We start from the raw sequence: 25,200 nt of genomic DNA on the forward strand, positions 1-25,200 counted from the left end.
ACGTTTTCTAAGTGGTCCTTTTTTCTGCGTGCAAGTGTACCTAGTGGTCCTAACCCCCGCGTACAATAAGGTCAATAATATCTCCCGAATTTTTTTCGGATTAAACAAGCTTAACTTCGGAGTAATAAAACTTGAAACGGTTCGTGAAAATACGTAACTCCAGAAAATCCGCTGCATTCTGGAACGGGCAAGTACTACATCAAATAGACGTTTGTAAATTGGACGTCCAAAAACTCGAGTTACACCGCTTAATTCTGCCTGTCTTCTAAAATGGATCCTAAATGGATCGGAAACATTTAATATCGATGCCGTGTCTTAATTTAGGTATCTACAAAAAGTAGGACGTTCATTAATATATTACTAGGCACGGATAACAGCGAAGTTTAATCACCCAGTTTCGAAAGTTCCTCCGGCTCGCTGATTCGAGCCTGAACGTCTGAATTTTTAATACGTTTCAAACCAGTTCACCTCCCACCTTTTCCGTTCAAGCGGACTTGAGAGTTCTCAATGCAATAATCTGACTCAGAGGTAGCTTCGAGTTTCGGCTACATTGTTTTGTTTTCTAGTGTCTTGAGCGCGTTGAGGTTGAAAGCCAATAAAGAGTTTGGTGGTTTCAAAAATGATGTCATAGTCTGTGTTTTGTTTACTGTGCGTGTGTGTGTGGTTTAGAGGTCACCAAACTAGTGTCTTGTGTATTTTCACGCCTGGATCAAAGGACCAAAAAGTTATTGACATTGGACGATTAAATAAAGGATTTCTACCATGTGTCGTGCAGATACGCGGACTGGCACAGATGGCGCCGGAGACTCAGGTACCCTGGACATGGGCAGCCGGTCCTCACTCCACACCGGCCTCAACATGTCAGAAGACGAGCACTGGGAGATGAACTACCATGAGGCTGCAATTTATCTAGAGGTACGTACCTAGCTCAGTGATTGAACTGGCCCCTTAAATTATTTAGGAAAGGTTCGGCATGGAAGTGTTAATAATTCACGACTTGTTGATTGGTTCATATTTTATTCATTAAGCCGTATTTCAGTTTCATTATTAGCGTGCTCTAGGGATTATGAAATGTGAGGATTTTGGCCCTGATGAAGCTATATTGGCAAAATGAGCCACGTTTAATAATTTCACTTAAAACAATTATGACTTTGTAGAAACGTAATACGTATTTAAAGAACAATCCATCACGGTTTTCAAGACAATATTCAAATTATTCTTCCGACTGGCACAAATAAATTGTCCGTCTAATGATTCCCATTAATTTTGGCAGTAGACGAAGTACTACAGGCACGCAGCTCCGAGCCATCAATATTAGCCGTGAATTCTAGACGGCAAAACAAAAGACCAATTGCGTAAATAAGGACACGAATAACGCGCGGTCTTATTTCACAGTTGTTTGAAATGATAATTTACTTTGTGTCTATTTTGCAGTTGATTGCCATTTGCGTGTATTTCGAAGTACCATAACACTATCCTTTAAGTAAACGTAAGAATCAGGAATTTGCAAAAAGGAATATAACTAAGTTTACCCAGCAACAATAATAACTTATAGGTCATGCATTACTCGCAGCATAATCAACAGTCTTTTGTTTTCCGTATCGCCCACATCGCAAGCGTAAAATGTATACTCTGTCAATAATATTGAGTATGTAAATTATCATCACACAGGAAAATAACATGTCCTTCTCTTTCTAGGAAGGTTTAAACAATGAAAAGTTCGACTCGCACCCGTCGAGTCCCGAAGAGTTGCCGGCGTACCTGAGAGTCCACAACCCCTGGTATCATGGACTGGACCTATTGGCTTCCTTAGTGCTTATACTCCTAGCTTTTACTGAAGATCCCGCCGTGCCTACGTTTGAGGTAAAGAAGAATTTTAGATCTCTTACTTTGGTCCTCACAAGGCGAATTTTTGTACCGATTATCCAAACGCATTTTGTCGTGGTTATTAAACCGTACAACAATCTGCAAATCAAGCGAGATCAAAGTCACGGTACTAAAATATCTACTAAATAATGAATATTGGTTTAGAAAGCGACATATAACACATATACTTATGTAGTTAGAGTTAGTATATAGTTAAAATTAGTTAGAGACTTGCACACTGCAAATTGAATTGAACTGTCGGTCGATAGTTGGCCCTAAGTTTGACTGTCTATACTTCGAAGGAAAAGTTTTTAGTCGGTCTGATACCGAACAGTTATAGTGTGTGCCCTATGTACCATTCGTCTCCAAGCTTCGAATAAGTACGTATGTACTATAATCCCATATCCCCCAATTGGGGTAGATACTAGAAAAACTTCTTATAATTATATACATACTTACAGTTTTTCGATATTCCAATGAGTCCTTATGTATTCCAGTTACCAGTATGGGCGCACGGCACGATAGAGCTATTAGCGTTGACAATAATTGGGGTGGAACTGCATCTGAAGCTCAAGTGGATCGGCTGGGGGACCATACTCAAACACAAGAGGACTATGATTAAGGTAAGAGATCGTTATGGCATTTCCTTAGTCTATTTATACGTCTTCTAGTTTCTTAGCTATCGATAGCATTCTTTCGCCACTTCACCAGCTATTTTAACAAAATGACTTCATCTTCGAGAAGGGAAAATCCCTACTTATGTACTGCAACTATTTATCGTAAATGACATCGACATTAGATAGGATTATCCTTTTGAGTAACTGCATTGTTTTCTCTTGTGTTCTGCATTTAAGAAGAAGTCCTTGACGCGTGAAAGGACCAATAGCATCATAGATATGGATTCCTATGTTAAAGGCAAAAATACTGTAATTTTTGGGATATAACAATATCAACAATTTCAGGTTTCTGTCATATGATTTCAGGGAATAACATTACTAATAATGTTACTGGAAGCAGTGGTGGTGCTATGCCGACAATCCTCCCACTTCCGAGTGACGAGGGCGTTGCGCCCCATCTTTCTGGTGGACACCAGGCACTGCGGCGGAGTCAGGAGGTTCATCAGACAGATACTGCAGTCATTACCACCGATTATTGATATGTTAGGTAAGCCTTTTTACCTTCAAATTACTCTTTAGAAAGAAATTGGGATCTTTATCTCGCCCCTTCCCTTCCCCGTCCCTTCGCAGGATACTTTATAAGGAAAGTCCCTAAACCGTTCAACTTAGAAAGTGCGTCAATAACAGACATGTCTTCCCAACAAACAAGCTACTCTTATAAAATTATATGTTTAAGGTCTAATTTCTTATAGTTGCTTTAAAATCGCTTTCATTATGTCAGTGTTCCTTATTATGGCACAATATAAGAACATTTGGCTAATATTACCTTTACTCTTATAATTTGGTTGGGTTAACCATAACAAGTCCAAATTACATGATTATAATAAGGATTGAAAATATGTTATTCTCATAAGCGCATTTACAATGCTTTTAAGCCTTATAATATTCAAAACCTTATAAAAGCTTTTCTTTTGGCTAATCGTTCTTATAATAGTAATGCACAAGCTAACTATGATACTTTTACACTCATAGGAGCATTTCATAAGATGTCTACCCAACAAACAATATTCTGCATTTTATATGGTCTTTACAAGAATGAATGCAATCCATAATCACTTACATAGTCATTAAAAAGGTTTTATTCTCTAGATGGTCATATTAAAATATTCTTATACCACTTCTACTGCTGCGAGTATAATACTACAAAATGACAACCCGATACCAACAAATCACTTGAGGGTTCCGTCAATGATTTTATGGAAGATGACAATGAAGTACAGGAAATCAGTCAAGAAGAATATAACGGTAGTGGTAGTGAAGAAGACATAAATTGAGATCTTCTCCGTAAATACAACCATTGTGATAATACCTCAAATGTAATATAGCTAATATTAATACAGCTACGGAATGATGAAAGGAACCCTAACGGTAGATAAAATGGCGATAGCAGATGGAATAAATGTTGCCATTACAGAGCTTATAATCTTATAGATTTCTAATAGACGTTGTGAGAATGATATTACCCTTGTAAAAGCGTTATAAAAAACATGCCTTAATAATTATTCCCATTTTTACGTAAAAACTACTCAAATTCAAGGGCGCGTTGATATAATTACACTTTTTGTACCACATTTTATCATACGTTTGAATTCCCACACAGTTTTCTCAATAAACAAGCACAATATACTCTCGGATTCAGGTACACTAAAAAAAATAAATGAAATTAATCATGGTTCTTGTTTTCTTTAAAATACTCGTTGACGCTGCCAAACTGAAAAAATCACTCAACAAAACACTTGTTGCAGAATCTCAAACACTGCTTTTAAGGCGAATAGCTATAAAATAGTATTTGTCTTGCCGCTATTAGTTTTACTCCCTTGTTGCTCGCCATTATAAAACATGTATAAGATTGGTTGGCTTTTTAAGAGCAAATCCTTTTGCTTTTATTAGTTTGACTCCCTTATCGCTTGCTATAATAAAGTACATATAAGAAAAAGAAGCTGACAATAAAGCAAATATAAGGGGGGTTTGAGGTTATTGTTCTTGTAATTTGTGCCCAAACGCACCCTTATTAGCGTTAATACGGCTCCTATAAGAAATTTATTTTTGGCATTTTTTGCCACTATGAGAGGATTTTTTGTTTGTTGGGTTATCACCCACTCAACAATAGCTCTTCAAATACAGTTTGTATGAAACATAATTATGACGTGTATCTAAAAATATAATGCCGTCTTCTCGTTCCAGGGTTACTCATGTTCTTCGTGGCAACATACTCGCTGCTGGGCTACTATCTGTTCTCGGAGCACGTTGACAACGGACATTTTCAGACAATAAGCGATTCCTTCGTTAGCATGTTTGTTTTATTGACGACTGCCAAGTAAGTTTCTCATATTTTTTTGTTATTAATATGAACTTTGAAGTTACTGCAGTTCGTTTTTCTTTTATTTAACGACCTAATTTTGAACTGGGATTATATAAAATCTTATCTTATCTATACTAAAGATATTATGTTCTCATAATTGGTTTTATACTTCCAGTTTCCCCGACGTCATGATGCCATCTTACGCCAAATCTAAATGGTATGCAGTGTTCTTCATCCTGTACATCATCACAGTCCTCTACGTGCTTATGAATTTGGTAAGTTTGAATCCCGAAAACATAACACAATTAAGTAATTAAGTTACCTAAGCGTTGCAATGGAAGGTTTTCCCAGGTCCCAGAAACCATATGAAGACCTTCAATTCAATTCATTAAAGAGGCCGTTCCCTGCAATACCCCTTGTATTCAGTCATGTAAAACATTCAGTTGCATCCGATTAGACTGGAATCCAACCTCAACATAGTTAGCAAAATTCAAAGCAGATGATAGTTTTGAATGGAAATGATTGTAGAAGTAACTTTCAGACTCGAAGGTCCAAACAAATTCAACTAGATAGAATAACTATTTCTCTATCGAATAACTATTTAATGGACACTCGGAGACATTTAATGGTACTTAAGCCATTCCTTAGTGCAGAATTTCTATGAAAATCTGTCCTTCTGTTCTATGAAAAAGTCCTTATACTATGTCCATGATCTATTTGCAGATGTTAGCCGTGGTTTACGAGACGTTCACCCGCATCGAGCGCGAAAAGTGCCGCGCGCTGCTGCTGCACCGCCGCCGCGCCGCCCGCCACGCCTTCCGCCTGCTCGTGTCCAGGCGGGCCCCGCATGCCGTCAGGTTGAGGCACTTCGCGGGACTTATGAGGCATTATGCGCCGCATTATAGTAAGTTTACACACGAAATAAGTCCTATTAATACTTTTAACTCACTCATACAAACGACAGTCTCATATGCATTTATGTGAATTTTGGTAATGTCATACTAGCTCACTTCTGAAGAAGAATAAGTCGGTAGATTATGGACTAGTAAGCTAGAAAGTCAACGCGCGCTTTTCGTCCCTTGCTTCGGAAAAATATATATATTTAAAAACAACATGACCTATAGGTACGATTCGCCAGTCCCTTTGGTATTGTTCAGAGCAAGCGCCGAAATGAAAATCTTCAGATGCCATTTTCGGACACCCTCACCCAAAAATTTCTATGTTCTCTTGACAAACATCCTACATTTTAAGCCATTTACTTTCACAGGTGGTCTAGACGTGTACCTGATGTTCAAGCAGCTGAACCAGTCCTCATCGGGAGGTCTATCCCGGGCGGAGTTCGCGAACTTGTACGAGGTGTTCGCGCTGCGCTGGGCGGGGCAGCAGTCGCGGGCGCCGTGGTACTCGCAGTCGCCGCTGGAGCCGCTCGGCAGGGCGGCTGCGGCTGCTGTAAGGTGGCCTTACTTCGAGTATTTGATTTGTAAGTAATATGACAACTCTATCCTTCTTAACCTAGTTCTACTTCTTAACCTGGGCTACTTGATGCTCCTTGGTAAGACCGTTCAGCTTCTGAAGGCTGTCGTAACCTTGATGGGAAAAGTCAGCTCTGACTAGACTTTTGCTAGCTATGTTGAAACGCCTCCAGTCTTACCATATGCAATTTGGTAGTAATATCTAGTCATATTAAAAGTGCGCAGACAACAAGTTTTTTATTGCAATTTTTTGGTAGAGTCCACCAGTGACTCCAAATTGAAGATGTTTAATGATTAATGATCTTCTTGTTTCTTTCAGATGCTCTTATAATTGGTAACGGAGTAGCAATGGTACTCCGAGTGTGTGAGGCGGCGGGAGACCTGCAGGACAGTGCTCGTCTGCTCTGCGCGTCCTGGGACACCTGGTTATTCCTTACATGTAAGTTAATTATCAGCAAGCTTTAAACTTCTTTAACACTCACTCACAAAGACTAAACCAGCCCAAAGCTTGCCAGATGCCCCATTTTCTATTTTCATTTCTGTCTATGTTCGAAGTGCACAAAATATAAGGATATCTAAGCGAATATGTAAGTTAGTGGTGGTGTGGAAGAATCTTTTAATCCTGAAAAAACATGCAAAACACAACTTTAAAACAAACTAGAAGGTTAAATACCTACATCGTTTAATTTACGTTGAAAAGATTTTTTCCAAATTCAGGTCTTTTCTTCTTCTTTCTTCACAGTGTTCCTCCTAGAAGCAGCCCTGCGCATGATGGCGTCCGGGCTGGCGGTGTACCTGGAGAGCGGGTGGAACGTGTTCGACCTGAGCGTCACGCTGCTGGCGCTGATGGGCGCCGTGCTGCTCAGCATAGCACCCAAGCTGTTCATCGTCGTTATATTTAGACCTTTGAGGTAAGGTTCTGACTTTGGGATTATTGCTCTCACACTTACATAAAAGCCAGTTCTTTTTAAGTATCTTGGGCAGATTTGAGGCCAAGGCTCCGAGAGTCTGATGCGATTTTCCGCACATCAGTGGTAACTGTCATGCACCTTAACTCAATAGTACACAAATAAATAAGAGGTTGTGGGCATGGCAATGTGTTCATTTGGATAGACCCACCACTGCACATAAAATTTATAACTAAATTGAAAGAACTAAGAAGGTCTCCAGCTACCATACCCCCCGCGGTTAACTCTACTACATGGGATCTTGTTCTGTTCCCCAGGTTAATGCGTCTGTACAAACTGAAGAAGCGTTACCGTGACGTGTTCGGCACACTGGTGCTGCTGTCTCCTCTAATGTCCTCGGCCGGCTGCGTCATGCTGGTCATGTACTACTTCTTCGCCATTATCGGCATGGAGCTCTTCGCTGGTTATGATCTTAGGAACTGCTGTGTGTAAGTGTAATAAGGATAAAGAAGTTATTTGGATACTTTTCGCCTTAACATGTCAATGCAGGTACAATGATGCTACGTGTCAAAAATATGACTTATATGGCCACCTGAAGTTGATCATGTTTTGTACCTATCTTCCGTAGTACATAAAACTGTGAAATATTTAGTCTTCCATTTGCACCATACGAAAGAACAAGACATGCTACTCCGACCTCAAACAAACTTTGTCAGTCAGAATTATGCACGTTGCCCTTACGGCAATAGGATGATGGTGATTTAACTGTCCTACTGGCTATAGCTGTCATAAACAATAAAATGCTTAAGTTTTCTCCTCTCCTTCCAGTAACACGACAGTAGAGGACTTCTACAAGTACTCCCTGAACGGCTCGACGGCACTCGGCTACTATTACCTGAACAACTTCGAGAACATCGTGACGAGCGGCGTGACTCTGTTCGAGCTGACCGTTGTCAACAACTGGTTTATACTGATGAACGCTTACGCCACGGTCGCGGGGCAGTTCAGTAGGATTTATTTTATGGTGAGAATTGTTGATTTAGTTATTATTGTTATTAAGCTTCTGTCTAGCATTTTCAAATTCAAATTGATTGTAAGTGTCGGCTTCCAGCGTGACCATATGCAGCTATATACCGTTGTGTACCTCTTCTGTGGATGAATATATTTAGTTGCTGATTTGGTGTTCCGAAATTTGGTCATGGTCATACAGTATATACTGAATGTAACTTGAAAGTTTAAAGATTTCAGAAACATCAGCAAGTAGCACGTTTTTTTCTTAAGTCTAGCTTGAAGGGTCGCTTGTAAAATCATCCACTTAAAAGAAGATTGTTGGGGTTATATTTATTTGACACAAATATTTTGTAAATTCCAGGTATTCTACCTATTTACGATGGTGGTACTGACCATCGTGGTAGCGAGCGTGTTAGAGGCCTTCAGATTCAGGATACAGTACAAACGCAGCACCACTAAAAGAGACGGTAAGATTACTTCGTCGATAAAATAATCCTTAAAGTCAAAGGCGATTTTTAAAGATTCTAACAAAAACTGATAAAAATATTTTCTAGAGGAGAAACTTCTCCACGAAGAGGTGCACACGAGTTGGGAGGAAGCACAGAGGTTGGGAGCCAATGGGGACCTGGCTGATGAGCTCAGGCCCAATCTGCCACCTGGGGTAAGTCCAAACCATTCATCATCATCATTATATCTTCTGGCTTTAATGTCTTCCGTGTGAAAAGAATTTAGTTCTTTCGTGGTATGAGAGAGTAAACTTGAATGTTACAGGTGGAAGTAACATTTATCGGATCTCGTCCGCGTACGAAGGAGGTGCTGCAAAGGAGAATGTACCAGACTGACATACAGAAGTGGCTTGCAGAGGAAGACGAGAATGAAGGTAGTGTACCAACTTCTGGTGAAGTAGCTATAGCGTCATATTGCTACTAGGGAAAAGTACCTGATTTCAATGTTAACGATTCTCTTTTATTTTTCCAGGAGTACCACCTTCAACAACAATAACATCAAGCGAGGATCCACTCGCCCCTCCCCTCATCCACCAGCCCGACAGCGAGAACAACCACCAGATGCGAACCGGCTACCAATTGTAGAACATAATACAATTAGCGCTGTACCACAGGCTAATGTTCATCTGGGACGCACTCAAGAGCTTATGATGGGCCATTTGAGGATGGGCCCTCAGCTGGCTGCAGGCCTGACCAGGGAACCGTGGAAATACATAACTGATGGGTACGTGCTGCACACTGGCTGGAACTTTTGTTTGAAGGAATTGACATTTAAACATTTGACGTTTATGAAGTGATTTGTTTGTGAACGTATCCGAACTATTCCATAGATTCATAGAATTTAATTTAACAGGATATTCTGTGTAACATGGAATAATGAATCAATTCCATTTTAATGTTAATTAATCGATTAAGAGATAATTTCCATGTTTATGTGTATTACTCAAAATTGTTATTTAATTAAGAATCTTCTCGTAGGAAATACGTACCTTATTGTTAAAGTTAGATGAAACCCTAACCCGCCAGCTATTATAAACTAATACTCTGCCAGTAGGACATTATTACCGAGTAGTATGAATGTATACTAAGTTAATGATAATAGGTATATTCTGAGAGTTAGCTTAACATCTGTGATAGAATTTTATGGAATTAATTATGAGGGTGTAAATCGACTGTACAGACAGAAATGTGTGAGTAGATGTACTAGAATTTTGATTTAGTCTAGAGAACTTTCTAGAAGTTTGTAACATAATTGACGTATTTGTATTAATACCAAATGTTTATTTATCAGAAATGGCAGCTTTTGATACTCGCTTCTCATTCGCAAATAAGGTGTGAGAGTGAAATGAAAATAACAGTCGAGTCATAGTCAACACATAGATCAATTGATGCCGTTTGGACAGAATTAGGCCAATAAGTGTATTTTTTATTATTTTTGGGTTGTGTTTAATTTTTGGTTGTATCCGCTTATATTAGTTTATTAAAATGTACAATCTACAAGAGTACACTTTACATAAGTTGTCTGCTAAGTCTACCGAGTTGATTATAAGTTCAATTTTGTACTCACACAGTTAGCAGGTAATTTAAAATGGGAACAGTATGAAAACTTATTAGGCATAAAATATTTGAGACAGAATGACCCTTACTTCCATAGATACAAGGACTAACTATCCTATTTTAAATTGCTCTGTACATAGAATAGTCATGTTTGAATGCGATGACTGTTTAATAATATTAAAGTGAAGTCGATAATTGATTGATATTATGAATAAAACGCCTTCGTAGGTTAGGTAGAATTGTAATCGAATAGCTCTTGAAGTCATAACTGAATATTAAAACCATAGAGAACCTAATCTTGAAGTGTGATGTTTCTTAAAATAATTATTATGAATTAGAACGCTTTTAATGATAGTATCAAAATGGGCAATTAAAAAGAGAGTATAACTTAATTGAGTTACCTATTTACATTTATATTTCTTACTGTACAGTATTAAAAGTGAGTCTTCACAGATAGGTTTTGCCAAAGAGGTCTAAGCCATTTTTTTTATTTGTCATTAAGTACGCACTTGAACAAATTAAGTTACAGCTACTTACATTAATTAAGTATGAACACCTTCCAAAATCTCCCTAGTAGGTAGTTCTTAATGATTTTTAATTAAAATATCCCGAATATCCAGGTGGTACCGAGGGCGCTACGCGCTACAGTACCTAGCTGAGTTTTTTTTAGAAAGCATATTTTTACAGTTTACAGGAACTTAACTAAATTAACGTAATATCTAATGGCGCTACATGATACATATTTGGCTTAACTATACGAATATTTTGTAGGAAGAAATGTAAAATCTTCGAAAACATTTCAACTTTGTTTTGAAAATCAATTCAAAAGGACTTCATTTTAGAAAACATGCTGCGCTATTTAAGAAAATATGTACATAAAATAAATAGACAAATAGTCATTTAATGTGATAACTAAATATGGACCATAAATCGAATTATTTACACGCTTTACCTTATTTATTTAATTTAACTTTTAACCAAATATTTTTTGTGATTCTTTTATTTGGCTGCTCAGTATTAACTTTTTGAAATTTTATTGAAATACAACAAAATGTATTTGTTTTAAATGTATAAAATGTTTCATTTTAATATATTATTTATAGTTTAAGTAAAACATAAGTTTAAAACTGTTTTTTTTTTATAACGTGTCAATGAACCTACCTTATTTTCACAATATTTTGATTCAGACTTGGGAATAGAGGTAGGTAATTGTTAGAGCTTATAGCTTAATAAAACCTTAAATAATTTCCCATTTAATATTATGTAGGTATACATATAAACGCGGAGGAGACGATACAAAATGGTGCTTGGGGGTATGTTGAATTTACTGGATCGATTCCGATTGCATAGGATAACTACATGCGAAAAATCTTCTAGCCGACATTAAGCTTTTAGTGACGGAACAAAACTTAATTTTAATTCGGTGAAAATGATGAAATCGGGCCTTAAATCATTTTTATATTTACATAAATATTTAAGCCCTATATTATGAGATTCTCAAAATCTCATCATCATCCTCCGCGCCTTTTCCCAACTATGTTGAGGTCGGCTTTCGGTCGGATTCTCAAAATCTCATATTTTTGGTTAATCCTATTTTTAAACTGAGTCGAAATAAATGTTAGTCCCATCTACGAACATTCACCTAGCCATATTTTCTACCCAGCCACAGGTATGTTTTTTACCTTTATAAGTTATTTTTAGATCAAAGTTGCAGTAAAGTGTCCAAGTCCACATAAAATAAAATAACAATTAAACTTAAAATTTTCAGTCTATAATAGTGAATTGTAGATAACCACCGAATCGAATAAATCATCATTGCCTACCTATTAATAATACCTGTATATTTATGTAGGCAGTTCCTCATTGGGTGAATTGAAAATAGTAGAAGACTAGGATATTCAGGGTTCGCTAATGAAGTTTTCTGCTTTATTTTTCTTCCATTCCATGTTATTCCAAGTGTAGTTATTTGATTCAAGTTTTTTTGTCTTCCACATCTTTTTTTCAATAAAATTATATTGTTGCAGTACTTTGCTAGTATACCTACTATTATCTACAATGTCATTCATGTTTATAAAGTAGGTTCATCAGAAACCCTGAGAAATAAGTTGTAGTCCTACTCCCCCAGACAATAAGGATCAATTTTGTCAGCAGTATTAAGTAATCGAATGAGTTCGCAACACAGGCTTTAGACATATTGTTTAGAACTCACTTTGTTGACATGCAAATGTAGTGAATAATTAATGTTAATTTAATAAATGCACTTTTGAGTACATACATGCCTTTATTTTATTTTATGCTCATTCACGTTTTTTCTTAGGTATATGTGTAAATAAGGGGTGATACAGAAAATTGTGATAGTGTAGTGAACGTAGGTTGCTTGTTCGATAAACCCATGCAAAACGATAAATAAAAGATATTATAATATTCAAATATTTTATTCTGTTTCCAAAATTACTAAACTTTTTATTTACTCAACTTTTCTAAAATACATTTTCATTATTTTATTCAGCACCAATTAACACTAAATTATTGAGCGCGACATAAACATATACCTACTTAATTATATAAAATAATAACTATTATGAAACATTAATATCAAAGATCGAAATCTTTAGATATTTTAGGAATGTCCTATGGTGAGACATAATTTTATATCTCGAGTGTTGCCAGTTTGAATAATTTCGTAACATTATGGGCAAAATGGTTGTAACGCGTAGCAACACTGGCCCCGAACCAAGGAGGTTTTATTACATGAGCGTCAGGTAAGACAAATAACATTTAATCAGTTATATAAGCTTTATCACAATAACACTGGAATAATTACGAATAAGCAGTCTCATGGAAGACAGACGCATGATATACTTTTTTATTAAGTCTCGGTTGACGCAAGCACACACAGATTTTATAGTATAGTTTTTATAAACTATAGTAATTTACTCTATTTTGCATGCGCGCATAAGTAGATACTTCAGACTGCTTTCTGACGTTGAGTAAATAAATTGGGCCACATTTACAGTAAACAAAATAAATAGGTAAGTAATAATTTAAATATTTACACAATACTGGATTGTATAAAAGCAAAACTGAGAGATTTTATATTTTTTCCTACTGTTACTTATCAATAACAACAAACATGATATTAAAGTATTATTCGATTTTTATTTACACATAATTCATCTTCATTTCATGAAATTTAAGGACACTATTTTTAACAATATATTCGGATATAGCCACTCACGTGTAAAACGATTTAATTTGTGACCCCAAATAGCCATTTTTACTTACATGTTATTCAATTTGTAAGTTTTATTAGCTTTTATATATTTTTTTAAGTATCAGAAAATAGTAAAAATGGCTAGGGGTCCCAAAAATTCTACATTAACACCCGTAATAATAAATTATGCGAAGAAATAAGGTGGGTACACTATACATAAATTAAACTAATAATATAAATTATTCTATAATAAATATAAGTAATAATATCATTTTAAATCATAATTTAATTATTGGAACTGCTATATTTCGACGTGGAGTCAAAATTGTCACGAACTGGGATAAAAACGTCTTTACTTGTGAAAATCAAAACCTTTTTTCTAACTTCAATGTTTCTTTTTCATCCTTGTTAGAGTGATTATTCTTTTTTTTCATAATCAAAGGCGAAAAGCGACCATTTTAAGTATAGTTAATTAAGTAATGGGAAAAATCTTGTGCGTTACGAATTGATAATAACTGAGACAATTTAAAAGACGAATTGGAAATCAAACAAGACTTTATTTCGATATTTCAAGTGACAATTTCGACGAATTATCATAATAATTACGTATTGTACTGTATACCTAAATATATAAATACAACCATTCGATAGAGATATTCTATAACATTTTGGAGTCAATATGACGTTATTCATCAGCTTGCAATAACATCAAATGCAAGATTCATAGGTTTATGCAAGCATTTTTAGTGTGCACACACAATTGCATAAAATTGAAAAAATATTCTCATTCGAGTTCATATGTGATTTCATTATAACCATCGCTACCGAATCGTGCAACTGTTGCGACACAAAAATTAAAAATGTTTGCGAAAACCCTTAAAAAGTTTAGGAGGTAGAAAACATGCATGATACAGACCTTTGAATGACAATATAGTCACTTATGCACTTTCCAATATTTATAAAAATATGATTGGAAAGAGTCAAAACATTCACACATCCAGTTGATCAATCACTTTCAATCGAGTTTGTAAACTCGTAGTGTTGAATTAAATATTAATTCTATCTAAGGCCGTAAAGCCGTATTCATTGATTCAAAGCGTCAGTTATCCTTTTCCCTTGAATCTACAAAAGAGATTTCTACTCATGAGGCTCACGATTCACTCACCCATTGCACATTGGAACACTATAACCCTCTCCCGACCTAGTCCGGCAAAATACTGTCTACACACTACGCACCCAGGTACATATTTGCAAACCCCAAAACCTTTGGACAGACCATCAGTTGTCATAAAAAGCAACAACTTTATTATACAACTGTCACATTAAACACTAACTCCCGTAACATCTACTGATAAGCAGCAACGTTCGTTAACTCGCGAGCAACTGTGGCGCAACTGTTGGGCAACAGTTGTGCGACTGTTGGGCAACTGTCAGGCAACAGTTGGTCGACTTAGCTGATGTAGCATGAGAAGCTGGGCTATGAGAGGCGCGGCCGCTTGGCGTGCGGCCGGCGTCACATCTCGATGGAGACGCCGGGGCCGCCCAGGCGTGTCTCCTTCACTCGGAAGCCGTTTTCGAGCAGTTGCCCGCATAGAGAGTCTACTATGGACCGCGGCGTCGTCGGCGGGATTAGCACCATGGCGTAACTACAACAAAGATAACAACATTGTAAGAAAATCCCTGTAGTTTTGGAAAGTGGACGGACATGTATTGCTGGGGAGTTTGTTACGTCACTACTTCCCAGCAAAAACACATAGGAAGTGGTGAAGGGTGGGCGTTTTGAGGGCTTTCTTATGTTTTCGACATTCAAAAGTGCTGATTTGTAAAGCTAATTTGAATAAAACTTTTATGAGTTTATGACACATAATTCTTCTACTGAAGTCAGAAAATCAATGTTGACAATGGTTTCACACCGTAAGAAATCAATACGAGTTTTGAGGAATGCTCATATTTATTTATAAGATAAGAAGACATTTGCAAAACAAATAATTTAAATTGTTGTCTGTCTACGTTTGAAGATTTCGAGTTTTGATTGAAACTGGTTTAGTGACTTTCACGGGTTCACTCAACTACGAATAAACTATTAGTTAATCTGTGACTCAACTTATTTTATAGCTGTAACTATTAAAGGATATTGAATATTAAATGAGAATAATATTATCTTGTATTGCATCAGTATGCCTGACTCAACATTATTGTGTTTATTTTTTCCTAAGCTGTGTTGGAAACATTTTGATCTTACTATCTTCAGCAATCTATACTAATAGAGTTGAAGAGTTCGTTTGTTTGCTTGAACACACCAATCTCAGGAACTACTGGCATGATTTGAAAATATCTTCCTGCGCGTGTAATTCCCATGGAAAGCGGATGAAATAGTTGGCGGAAGCTAGTACTTTACACCAAACGAGTTGCGTTCTTTTTCCGTACGAGAACAGGCGTGTGCCTTGCAGTACCCAATGTAGACAATAAATAGCCATTCTTGGCAATAGGGTTGTTTCCAATTTTCGGAAATCTGTTTAGATAGCTTCTAAATAATTTTAAGATCACCCTCTCTTTCATTTTTCGTCTCAAATCTTTTTATTTTTTATGTATTTCATCTTTTTCTATTTTTCTTAAAATATTGCTCAGAAAACGCTAGATCACGTGACTTTGACGTCATTATCTAATGTCATTCCTTTACATTTTAAAGCACATCTAACGAGAAAAAAACTAAAACATAACTAATCAATTTCTTAATTTTAATAATTTATTTTAATAAAATAGCTACAAAAACTAAAATATTTTATACATGTAAATTATTTTTATACATTTAGCACAAAAATAAAATACCTCAAATGTTGTGAGTTGTGTACGCGGAAAAATGAAACGGTGCAAAGAAACGTAAAGTTTGTGTATATTTATATTGAGGTTATGTTTGTGTCAGCGTTCGAAACATGTTCGAAAACATTTACTTATGCTTTTTCAAAAAACTAAATTAAATGAATATCTACGAGGTTTGTGTTGTGCGAGACTGTGGATATACGAGCATTAGTGCTCCAAATAAATTGTTCATCCACGTTCCGCTGAATAAAAATCTTGGTTATTGGCAAAGAATTGAGCGACCGTAAAAGAGTCTACTCTTGGCAGATTGGAACTATTAGCTTTCATAAATCCTTTCTCCATAATTCTTTAGCAGTTGTATCACTTAAATGCAATTAACACACAGAACTTCACAGAAGCAAATAAACAAAACATTAATTCTGAGGTTATTTCGATATATCTATCACTGTCAAATACTTGTCATTGTCAAATATAGAAAGGATGACGTCATCGGTCTCTTCTCGTCGTTTTTAATGGCGTGACGTCATAGGCTCTAAATTAAAATTTCATAAATGAATTAAAAAATATATGGTCAGTTATAAATAATATAATATAGCTTATCGTGTTTCTAGTTTTATGAACTTTCGGTGCATTCATTTATTTTTAACTAAATGAATAGTAGGAAACAACCCTATTGAGTAAAAAGCTGATAATAGTACTGAAAGATATCTTACCCCCCACCACCGGCGCCGGTAAGTTTACAAGCTAGTCCTTTAGCGCGGGCGGCGCTGCGAATTGCTTCTAGAGCGGGGTGCGACACGCCCAGCGCCGAGAGCAGACAGTGGTTCATGTCCCACAGCTCCTGAGAACACAAAAAAAAAGAAAATTAGGGCTTATTATTTTAAAATATGTAAAATAGTCGCTAGAACATTTAAAACCGAAGTTTCTTATGTTCTGAAATTCATTTGAAGGTGCTTTTGTTCTGGAACGGCTATTTACCAATTGCTGTGGTACGTTTGTAGAAAGTGAATGAACTCACGTGGTCTCTACTCGAGAAACTATTAAAAAAGTGGTTGTTATCAGCGTTTTGGGTATTAATCTTCCACAATGAAGTATTTAATTATTATATCATTGTCCATTTCATCATGTTTTCTAATTCCTTGAAAATATGAATCGAACAATATAGGTATTACAATTGAACATTAATTAGGAACAAAACCGACAAACAAAACAATCATATTTACAAAAATAACTTTAAAACAAATAGGCATTAACTTTCAGGAATAAACGCGGAAAATATTGAACTTATTCGTCATAGGTCAAAACAACTGCTATTAAAAGCCATTCCTCTACTATGCGCTTACGCATACCAAATAAAAATGGCATTAAAATATTACAAGCATCATAATATAAACAAATACATTACATAAAAGTGACGTATAGTACAAAAACGCATGCGTTATGATGACTATGAATTATTTTTGTGGAGCAGTCACTATTTCACAACAAAATGATTTATGGGTAACGTCACAAGTTTACTATGGCATGTAATACCTAGAAGATTTTCGTCATCTGTGAAAATCAGTAGTGGAATATACACACTAGTTCTAAGTCCACACTTCTAAGTAATCGTGAATCATGCCGCATTCAATGGAGATCTCGTAAATGCTTTGAAATGAGTATCGTTAAATGAATTGTCTAGCTTCACAAACTTAGAAAGCCTGCAGTAAAATGGGAGTTAAATGAGCCTTTTCAAGTTAATTATAAGCCTATTCTAGGATATTAAAATAATTGAAAAGAGAGTACTTACTGCTAAATGCTGATACTCCGCTTCACTATCAATCTCACACTTGCCACTGGAGAGTTTTTCCAAAACCTGGAAATGGACAACATCAACTATTAAAATAAGCAAATATGATTTTATAAACACGGTTACACCTCTCTTGAGTTCCCATGGCCCTGCCCTGTTCCCAATTTATTTGGGGTCAACACAATTCTTCTCTGTCAAACTTCATACTAACATTTGCACTGTTTTTCAGGCAATCTATCCATTTTTTCTTCGGTCTGCCTCCCCCTCCATTAATTTAATTCTCAGAGAAACCATCTCTAAGCAAACATATTTAAATTAAAATGTTCGCAATACCAATTACTACATCTTCTAGAGGTAAACTTTACCCAACAGCATAAGTATACGTACAATAAACGACGTCTTTACACGGTACGCCTAAAGCCTAGGATTAGAATAGCCAAGTGTGTCAATGTCCGCAGTATTGATCAACACAAGTCCGGCTGCACACGAGGTGAGCAACCTGTCAATATTTTAATGTTATTATCTAAGATTTACGCATTGCCGTTTTACTAATAAGACGTACTTTTGTACGTAACTTCATGAATATAGCGTGCCTAGGCACTGATCAATAGAAATCTAAGATTATTCCTTTTATAAGATAAGCTACCTAAGTGTATCTATGATCTATAATTTGCAATTTAGTAATAATCAATATAGCTCAGTAGTAAGTGTGACACAAACGGTTGAGTAAATCTGATTACATTTTGCTATTTGTAACACAGAGATTTACTATATTGATAATATTATACAGCTATCATGATTGACAACCTTAAAATTGATCAAATAAAAACCTTTTTGAACACTAACCTGCGTGGCTGTGTGAGCGACATGATCACAAGCGTCTAGGATATGGTCGACTGCAGCTGTGTTCCTCTGCCTCAGTGCTGCTACCTTCACGACAAGGGCGCGAGTCTCCCGGGACACGCGGGAGTCCACTAGGAGAACCCGGAGGTCCATCTTGATGTCTAGATGCCGGGGCTTACTGCCTTTCTTGAAGGAGACCAGCGAACCAAAGGTGCAAGTTGCGTTGTCTATACCTGGGGATAGAAAAAGTTGTTAAAACTACATGTAAAAAAGAAATACTTTACAAACGGGGTTTACTCCGTATCTATCATAGAATTTGGTTTTCTGCGAGAAGTTAAATTAATTTTCTTTGAGCATGTGTTTTTTTTTATTAATCACAGGTAGTGTTGCATTTACTTATCATGTTTTGGCATAATGTAAAGTCATAGTGCATCAGGAAAAAAAAATATAAAGTCCGTCTTGATATTTTTTTTTCCTGAATAGAAGACCTAACAAGCAAAGTCTGCTACATTGGGAAATCCATAACACATTTGTTTTTTTTGTGTACTAGTTCAATTACATCATGAGAAGATAAAAATATACATAGTTAAGTGGGAAAGTAAACAAAGCTGACGATGCCTACGTCATATTGACCAAGTGTTGAGGTTTTGAACACTGGCAAAAGCGTGGAGCCTTTTTTTTTCAATGACTATGTCTTTTTACGACTAATGTGTTTCAAAGATAAATATTAGGTATTACAGCAAGTAATGTTATTAAGTATCTTTTTATATTTAACTACTTATGACGGGTGAACACACCCATAACTAAATAATTTGTCAAGCACTATTGAAACATCCTATTAGCATATTCATGTTAAACGATGCATTATGTATTCCATACAGGGTTTTTCATTATTTATTATTTTATATACCAATATGTATGCATCTGACGTAGGTCAAATAATTACCTATGTGTTTGCATAAATTCTAAAACAAATAAATCATAGATTTAAATGGGACCGGTGTCATTACAATATTTACATAGTTTGAATTAATGTGTGTCGTTAAAAATAGGTAAATACATAAAATAGTATATGAAATTGTAATGTCAGAATGTCGTCAAGCGGTACTACGGATTTACATTTTGAATAATTCATAGAATCCGTTAAATATTTTCTCACGTTTTCATGCATGATTTATGCCTAAACCTATTTACAAGGGAAAACAGACCGATTTACTATGAACTCATGTTTATATTAAAATTGGATTGGGGAAATCCTTGTTTTGGATAGTGATCTATTTTATGCCTTGTTATAGAAACAAACAGTAGTTACGCACAGGCTAATAATAGAGATATAACGAGTCAAGGGCTGCCTTGCGAATAGACCCGTTTATTTAGCTTGCTTTATTAAATAAACATGGATAACCCAAACAATAATAACCCCTGTATTCCAGTCCTGAGAAACGAACATAGGTATTGAAGTTAGGAGTAACTTATTTTTTTGACGCTTAGCAAATACCTATCATAGAGCAGGATAAATGGGATTTTCTGCCAACCTGGGTACCTAACCTACTGCCAAACCCAGAAACTAAACACATATAAAATTAAATATAAATAAATAAATAACGTAGTCAGTAAATTGCTTGACGACGCAAACGCCAGAATTCACTTCACATCCTATTCAAGAACACTAGGCTGGCAAAAGCATCTTAACAACAAGAATTCCAAAAGTCCGTATGTACATTGTCTTATGTCATCCTCATGAACTTTGGACTCCACAGTCTACATGCTTGTCGCGTACACACTAAGACCACATATTGGTCACTGGTCACTAACTGTGTCAAGGCCTGCATCGCTTTCTATTCAGACTATATCGGAAGGTCCTGATTCCTGATGATGACCAATGTACGAACTTGCCCCACTTTGGTGGACCGATCTAGTTTACGCCGCCCGTGAATGGTTAACAGGACACTTTGAATTGGTACTTCAGAGCAAAGTTTGAAGGAAATAAATTGGGTCCAATATAGTTTAGGATAAATCAAAAAGTCCTCTAGAGAATTACTTAGCTGAGCTAAGATTGATTTTAAACAACTTTAGAAGTAGAGAATCTGTGATAAAAATGGTCGTTTGAATATCAACCAATAAGCCAAAATTGACAAAACACTTGAAAGCCTTTGAAAACTGATAAAGAGAAACATCAATCAATCAAAATTCCGTAAACTTGGCATTTACTATCTCGAGGGGCCCACATAACTTTGCCTTTTAAGGTCAACGCAGATGAAGTGTTATGGCCCCTAATCTAAGAGTAGCCAAGCGGTCAAGGTTGCAATATACAAAATAATTATCACTGTCAATGCATTACATAATTTCGACTAACGATTTATCGCTAAAACCTGTACCAAAGAGATTTAGATACCCGACCTTGCTCGAAAAACCTTCGGAAAGGTTAAATCTTGTTTTAAGAGCAAATTAATTAATAGACAAGACTTAGGTCTTTGCCAGATAAACCTGATTGGTATTGAGAGGTGGGAGAGTATGAAAGTAGCATAATATACACGATATATCGGGTGTGTCGTTCATAATCACATTAAATGAAATGCGTTAATATACTGGTTAATATATGTCGATTAACACAAAGATAAAAGAAAAATACGTAAAAATAAAAAAATGTTTTTTTCATACAAAGTAAATGGAATAAAAACCGGCCAAGTGCGAGTCGGACTCGTGCACGAAGGGTTCCGTAAATTACAGTTAAATCAACCTATCTCAAAAACTATAAGAGATACTTTGATCAAACCAAAAATCGTTGAAAGAGTTAATTAGCATGCATCACCTCTATTTTTTTTAGAATTTTATACCCCGTTGTTATAAAAATAGAGGGGGGGGGGACATACTTTTTACGACTTTGAGAGCTGATATCTCAAAAACCGTTCACTTTAAGAAAAATGTTTTTTAGAAAACTTCATATCATTTTAAAAGACCTTTCCATTGATACCCCACACGGGTATGTACATCGAAAAAAAAAATTTCATCCCTCAGTTACATGTATGGGGGGCCCCACCCCCAATTCTTTTTTTTACTATTTAGTGTCATATTTTTGTAGCGGTTCATACAACACATATTCCCATCAAATTTCATCACTGTAGTACTTATAGTTTCCGAGTAAATCGGCTGTGACAGACGGACAGACGGACAGACGGACATGACGAAACTATAAGGGTTCCGTTTTTGCCATTTTGGCTACGGAACCCTAAAAATGTGCAAAAACTAGAACACCATATAAAAGTCAGTAATTACAAACAACTATAATTCTCCCTTGAAAACTGACAGCTGTCAACTGATCAAAACATACGATACTCCTAACTTTATCTCTGCTTTACACATGATGTTGTAAATTATAAAAACGAAAAATGACTCCAGTGGTTAAACCACTGAATGGATTAGGTTATTTTTTTTACAATTCGCCATAGAATATCATGAAGTATATGCGATATGATTTAATGTGATTGTGAACGACACACCCGATATAAAGAGAAATCAGACTACAAAGTAAAGATAATTATGTATTAGGAAACGTAAACTTCACATTCTAGGAAAAAAACCGTCTGTGTCTTTTAACTCATCACTACTTCAGCAAGATGGCGAACAAAATGGCGCAATTGGATACAGATTACTTTCAGCGCCCAGGGTCACCGGTTCAACGGACGAGATAGCCCAAAAAAAACGTATTTTTCAAAATTAGATAACTTGTACAAAACTTATCTGTACCTAAACACCTTTGAACTTTCTAGAATCTAATATCTCTTGAATGTAATGCTTGGAGGAAATTGTCTAATGAATTTTATCGAAGTTTACAAAGTATTCCGAGGTTCCTGCCTCATCTGACGTCATTACCACGACTTTGTGTATACTGTACTAATATCGTTGCTAGTGAAAGCCAAACATTGTAGACGAAAGATATACCAATAAATATACGTGTTTTATTTACCAGACTCTACGATCAACACATTGGGTTTGGACAGCTTAATATGCGTTTAACTGAAGTAGTGGTGTATTTGAAAATTAAAATGTTGTTTTTTAAAGTTGGTTATCGATATTGAGATCGTTTAAGGTCGTTGCAAATGTTTTCATATTTCTTGTGAGCTTTCAATTATTATTATTGATGCTATTAATAAACTGCCAGTATGCGTCATGAGCTGCTACAACATTAAATCACTGAACTACGAACTAATTAAAAATAAGATTACCAATATTAACCATCTCGACCTACAACATTTAATTTTTCTTATTGGCCTCAATAACAGAATCCCTTTTCTACTTTCTCCTCATAAAACTTGCAAGAGTTCGTATAAAGTGTGACTTTCATTCCGATTCATCAAAGGCATTATGTACTTGATATTAAAATTATTGAAAAACCGGTCCCCTTTGATCTTCCTCATCTATATTACTCGATTAATTTTAGCTACATGATAGGGGTAAAGTGCATTATATAAATAATTTAAACTCACCTGATGGAGATCCGTGCATTATCCTCTCACAATTATACGCCCATTCCGATATGATTTCTCTTTCATTCATACTAAAGTCTTCACTCGTCTGATCATAGAAAGCATCGAACGATGTCGAACTCTTCAATTTGAGGAGCTGGATTAACGCTCCTGCTAAACACACAGCAAAAGAAGCTGAACTTCCAGTACCAGCTCCAATAGTTAACTCAGATCCTAAAGAAATATCCATTGATCGGACAGGAAGATTCGTGCTCCCGAATATCCCAGAAAACACATATAGGAAACTGCGCAAGGAATTCTTCTGGTTATTCTGCAGGGCATCGAAGTTTGGCTTAATGATGTGTAGGAACTCGTCGACCCTTCGCAAATGGTTGTCATGGTCTAGCTTATCAGGTAATCTCCAAGAGAATTTGCCCGTAATCCCTGGAGCTAGCTTCGGGTGGAATAAGCTCTTAACTGTAGGTTCTAAAAGTAATGTTTCTTCTAATCCGACGCATGGCAAATGTATCCGTATCGTTGGCTCCACGTGATAATTTACTTCCTGTAATAGAATGAAAGTTTGTATGAATCTTACAAAGCTTTGTTGATAATTTCAATTGTTTTTGAAATATCATTCGGTCGCTTTGTGACTTTGTGAAAATGATCTAATGGGACTGTCATGCTCTTAAATAGATTATTTATGTTGAACGTGACTTCATTTATGTTAAAAGCGTATAATATTGCAGTTCAAAGACATCTAAGGCTTAACTATGTATATGACGTCAGTTCGTACTAATAGGACATTATGTCTCAAATATTTTACATAATCATTACACTGATTGTCTTTTGTTATTTGCTACCATACATCATCATATTTATATATTCAGTTAAATGACCATCGATTTATTTGACTAAGTGCCTTACATTTACACTTAATGATTTGTTTGCATATACATATTAAAATAATAACCTTTACTTATTAAATTAACTATTCTCGTGCGAAGTTATTATAAATTCTGAATAATTTAGAATTAAAACGAGGAAATCTCTTGTTTATTGTATATTACCTTCCACTCTGTACCGTATGCTATTAATTTTATTTGAAATCAATTTCAAATCAATATTGGAAATAATATTTATTGTATATTTTTTTGCGGATGTTAACATTTTGGTAATAGTTTAAAAACCATTCGATACATTAATAAATATCAATTTTGAAATAATTCGCATCGATCATGCGACATTAAATTATATCCTACAAAAAGTGGATCCTTCCCTCATACTCAGGTATTGCCAAAGTGAGCTTTCTAAGTAACGACATAGGATACCTTAATAGCTACATGGAGCAACATAGATTGCTAATATTTAAACGCCACATACCTATAAGGACATGTTACACACACCCATTAGTCTAAATAAGCGGATGTTAGACTACTTTGTAATTTTCGGAACAAATACCCTATCATCTACCCTATCTGCCAGTTGAGAAATTTAATGAGAGCCTAATATTCAGCCTAGAAATAAAAAGTCTCATTTCAAAACAAAATTCAAATAAAACAACAACAAAAAATATTTTTAAAAATCCTAAATAAAAACGAAATTAAAAAATGATTACCTTAATAACAATAGAGCTCCTGAGTCCAAGACTGACAGCCACCGCAGTCTTCCCGTACACAACCGAATGCTCCCCATGAAGAATCACTTTCCCGGGAGCCGACACACTTACTGTGTACAAGTTATCTATTCCGTTCAACATTTTTAACAAGTCT

The 25,200-nt window shown here is 35.8% G+C and overlaps 2 protein-coding genes across 5 annotated transcripts in view; one reads left to right on the plus strand and one right to left on the minus strand.

Moving 5' to 3' along the window:
* LOC110370891 (two pore calcium channel protein 1) overlaps positions 1 to 10,870 on the plus strand; it is a 31,051-nt gene extending 20,181 nt beyond the window's left edge. For all 4 annotated transcript variants that reach the window (XM_064040623.1, XM_064040625.1, XM_064040624.1 and 1 more), the window contains exons 2-17: positions 776 to 915; positions 1,699 to 1,863; positions 2,364 to 2,489; positions 2,850 to 3,030; positions 4,728 to 4,860; positions 5,021 to 5,120; positions 5,569 to 5,749; positions 6,113 to 6,325; positions 6,637 to 6,756; positions 7,060 to 7,228; positions 7,543 to 7,713; positions 8,054 to 8,249; positions 8,598 to 8,703; positions 8,791 to 8,897; positions 9,008 to 9,116; positions 9,215 to 10,870. In XM_064040623.1, coding sequence (XP_063896693.1) covers positions 776 to 915; positions 1,699 to 1,863; positions 2,364 to 2,489; positions 2,850 to 3,030; positions 4,728 to 4,860; positions 5,021 to 5,120; positions 5,569 to 5,749; positions 6,113 to 6,325; positions 6,637 to 6,756; positions 7,060 to 7,228; positions 7,543 to 7,713; positions 8,054 to 8,249; positions 8,598 to 8,703; positions 8,791 to 8,897; positions 9,008 to 9,116; positions 9,215 to 9,327 — 2,330 coding nt within the window. In that variant the 3' untranslated portion in view covers positions 9,328 to 10,870. The remainder of the gene's footprint in view (positions 1 to 775; positions 916 to 1,698; positions 1,864 to 2,363; positions 2,490 to 2,849; positions 3,031 to 4,727; positions 4,861 to 5,020; positions 5,121 to 5,568; positions 5,750 to 6,112; positions 6,326 to 6,636; positions 6,757 to 7,059; positions 7,229 to 7,542; positions 7,714 to 8,053; positions 8,250 to 8,597; positions 8,704 to 8,790; positions 8,898 to 9,007; positions 9,117 to 9,214) is intronic.
* Positions 10,871 to 13,436: 2,566 nt separating this feature from the next.
* Positions 13,437 to 25,187, minus strand: LOC110370957 (mevalonate kinase). The gene is made up of 6 exons (XM_049843100.2): positions 25,047 to 25,187; positions 23,453 to 23,993; positions 18,969 to 19,198; positions 18,123 to 18,188; positions 17,047 to 17,174; positions 13,437 to 15,159 (listed from the first exon to the last, which is right to left on the minus strand). Exons 1-6 carry the CDS (start codon positions 25,185 to 25,187, stop codon positions 15,027 to 15,029), a joined length of 1,239 nt encoding a protein of 412 aa, XP_049699057.1. The 3' UTR covers positions 13,437 to 15,026.
* Between the last annotated feature and the right edge of the window lie 13 nt (positions 25,188 to 25,200).

The sequence above is a fragment of the Helicoverpa armigera genome, chromosome 22, assembly GCF_030705265.1.
Source record: "Helicoverpa armigera isolate CAAS_96S chromosome 22, ASM3070526v1, whole genome shotgun sequence".
NCBI classification, from domain to species: Eukaryota; Metazoa; Arthropoda; class Insecta; order Lepidoptera; family Noctuidae; genus Helicoverpa; species Helicoverpa armigera.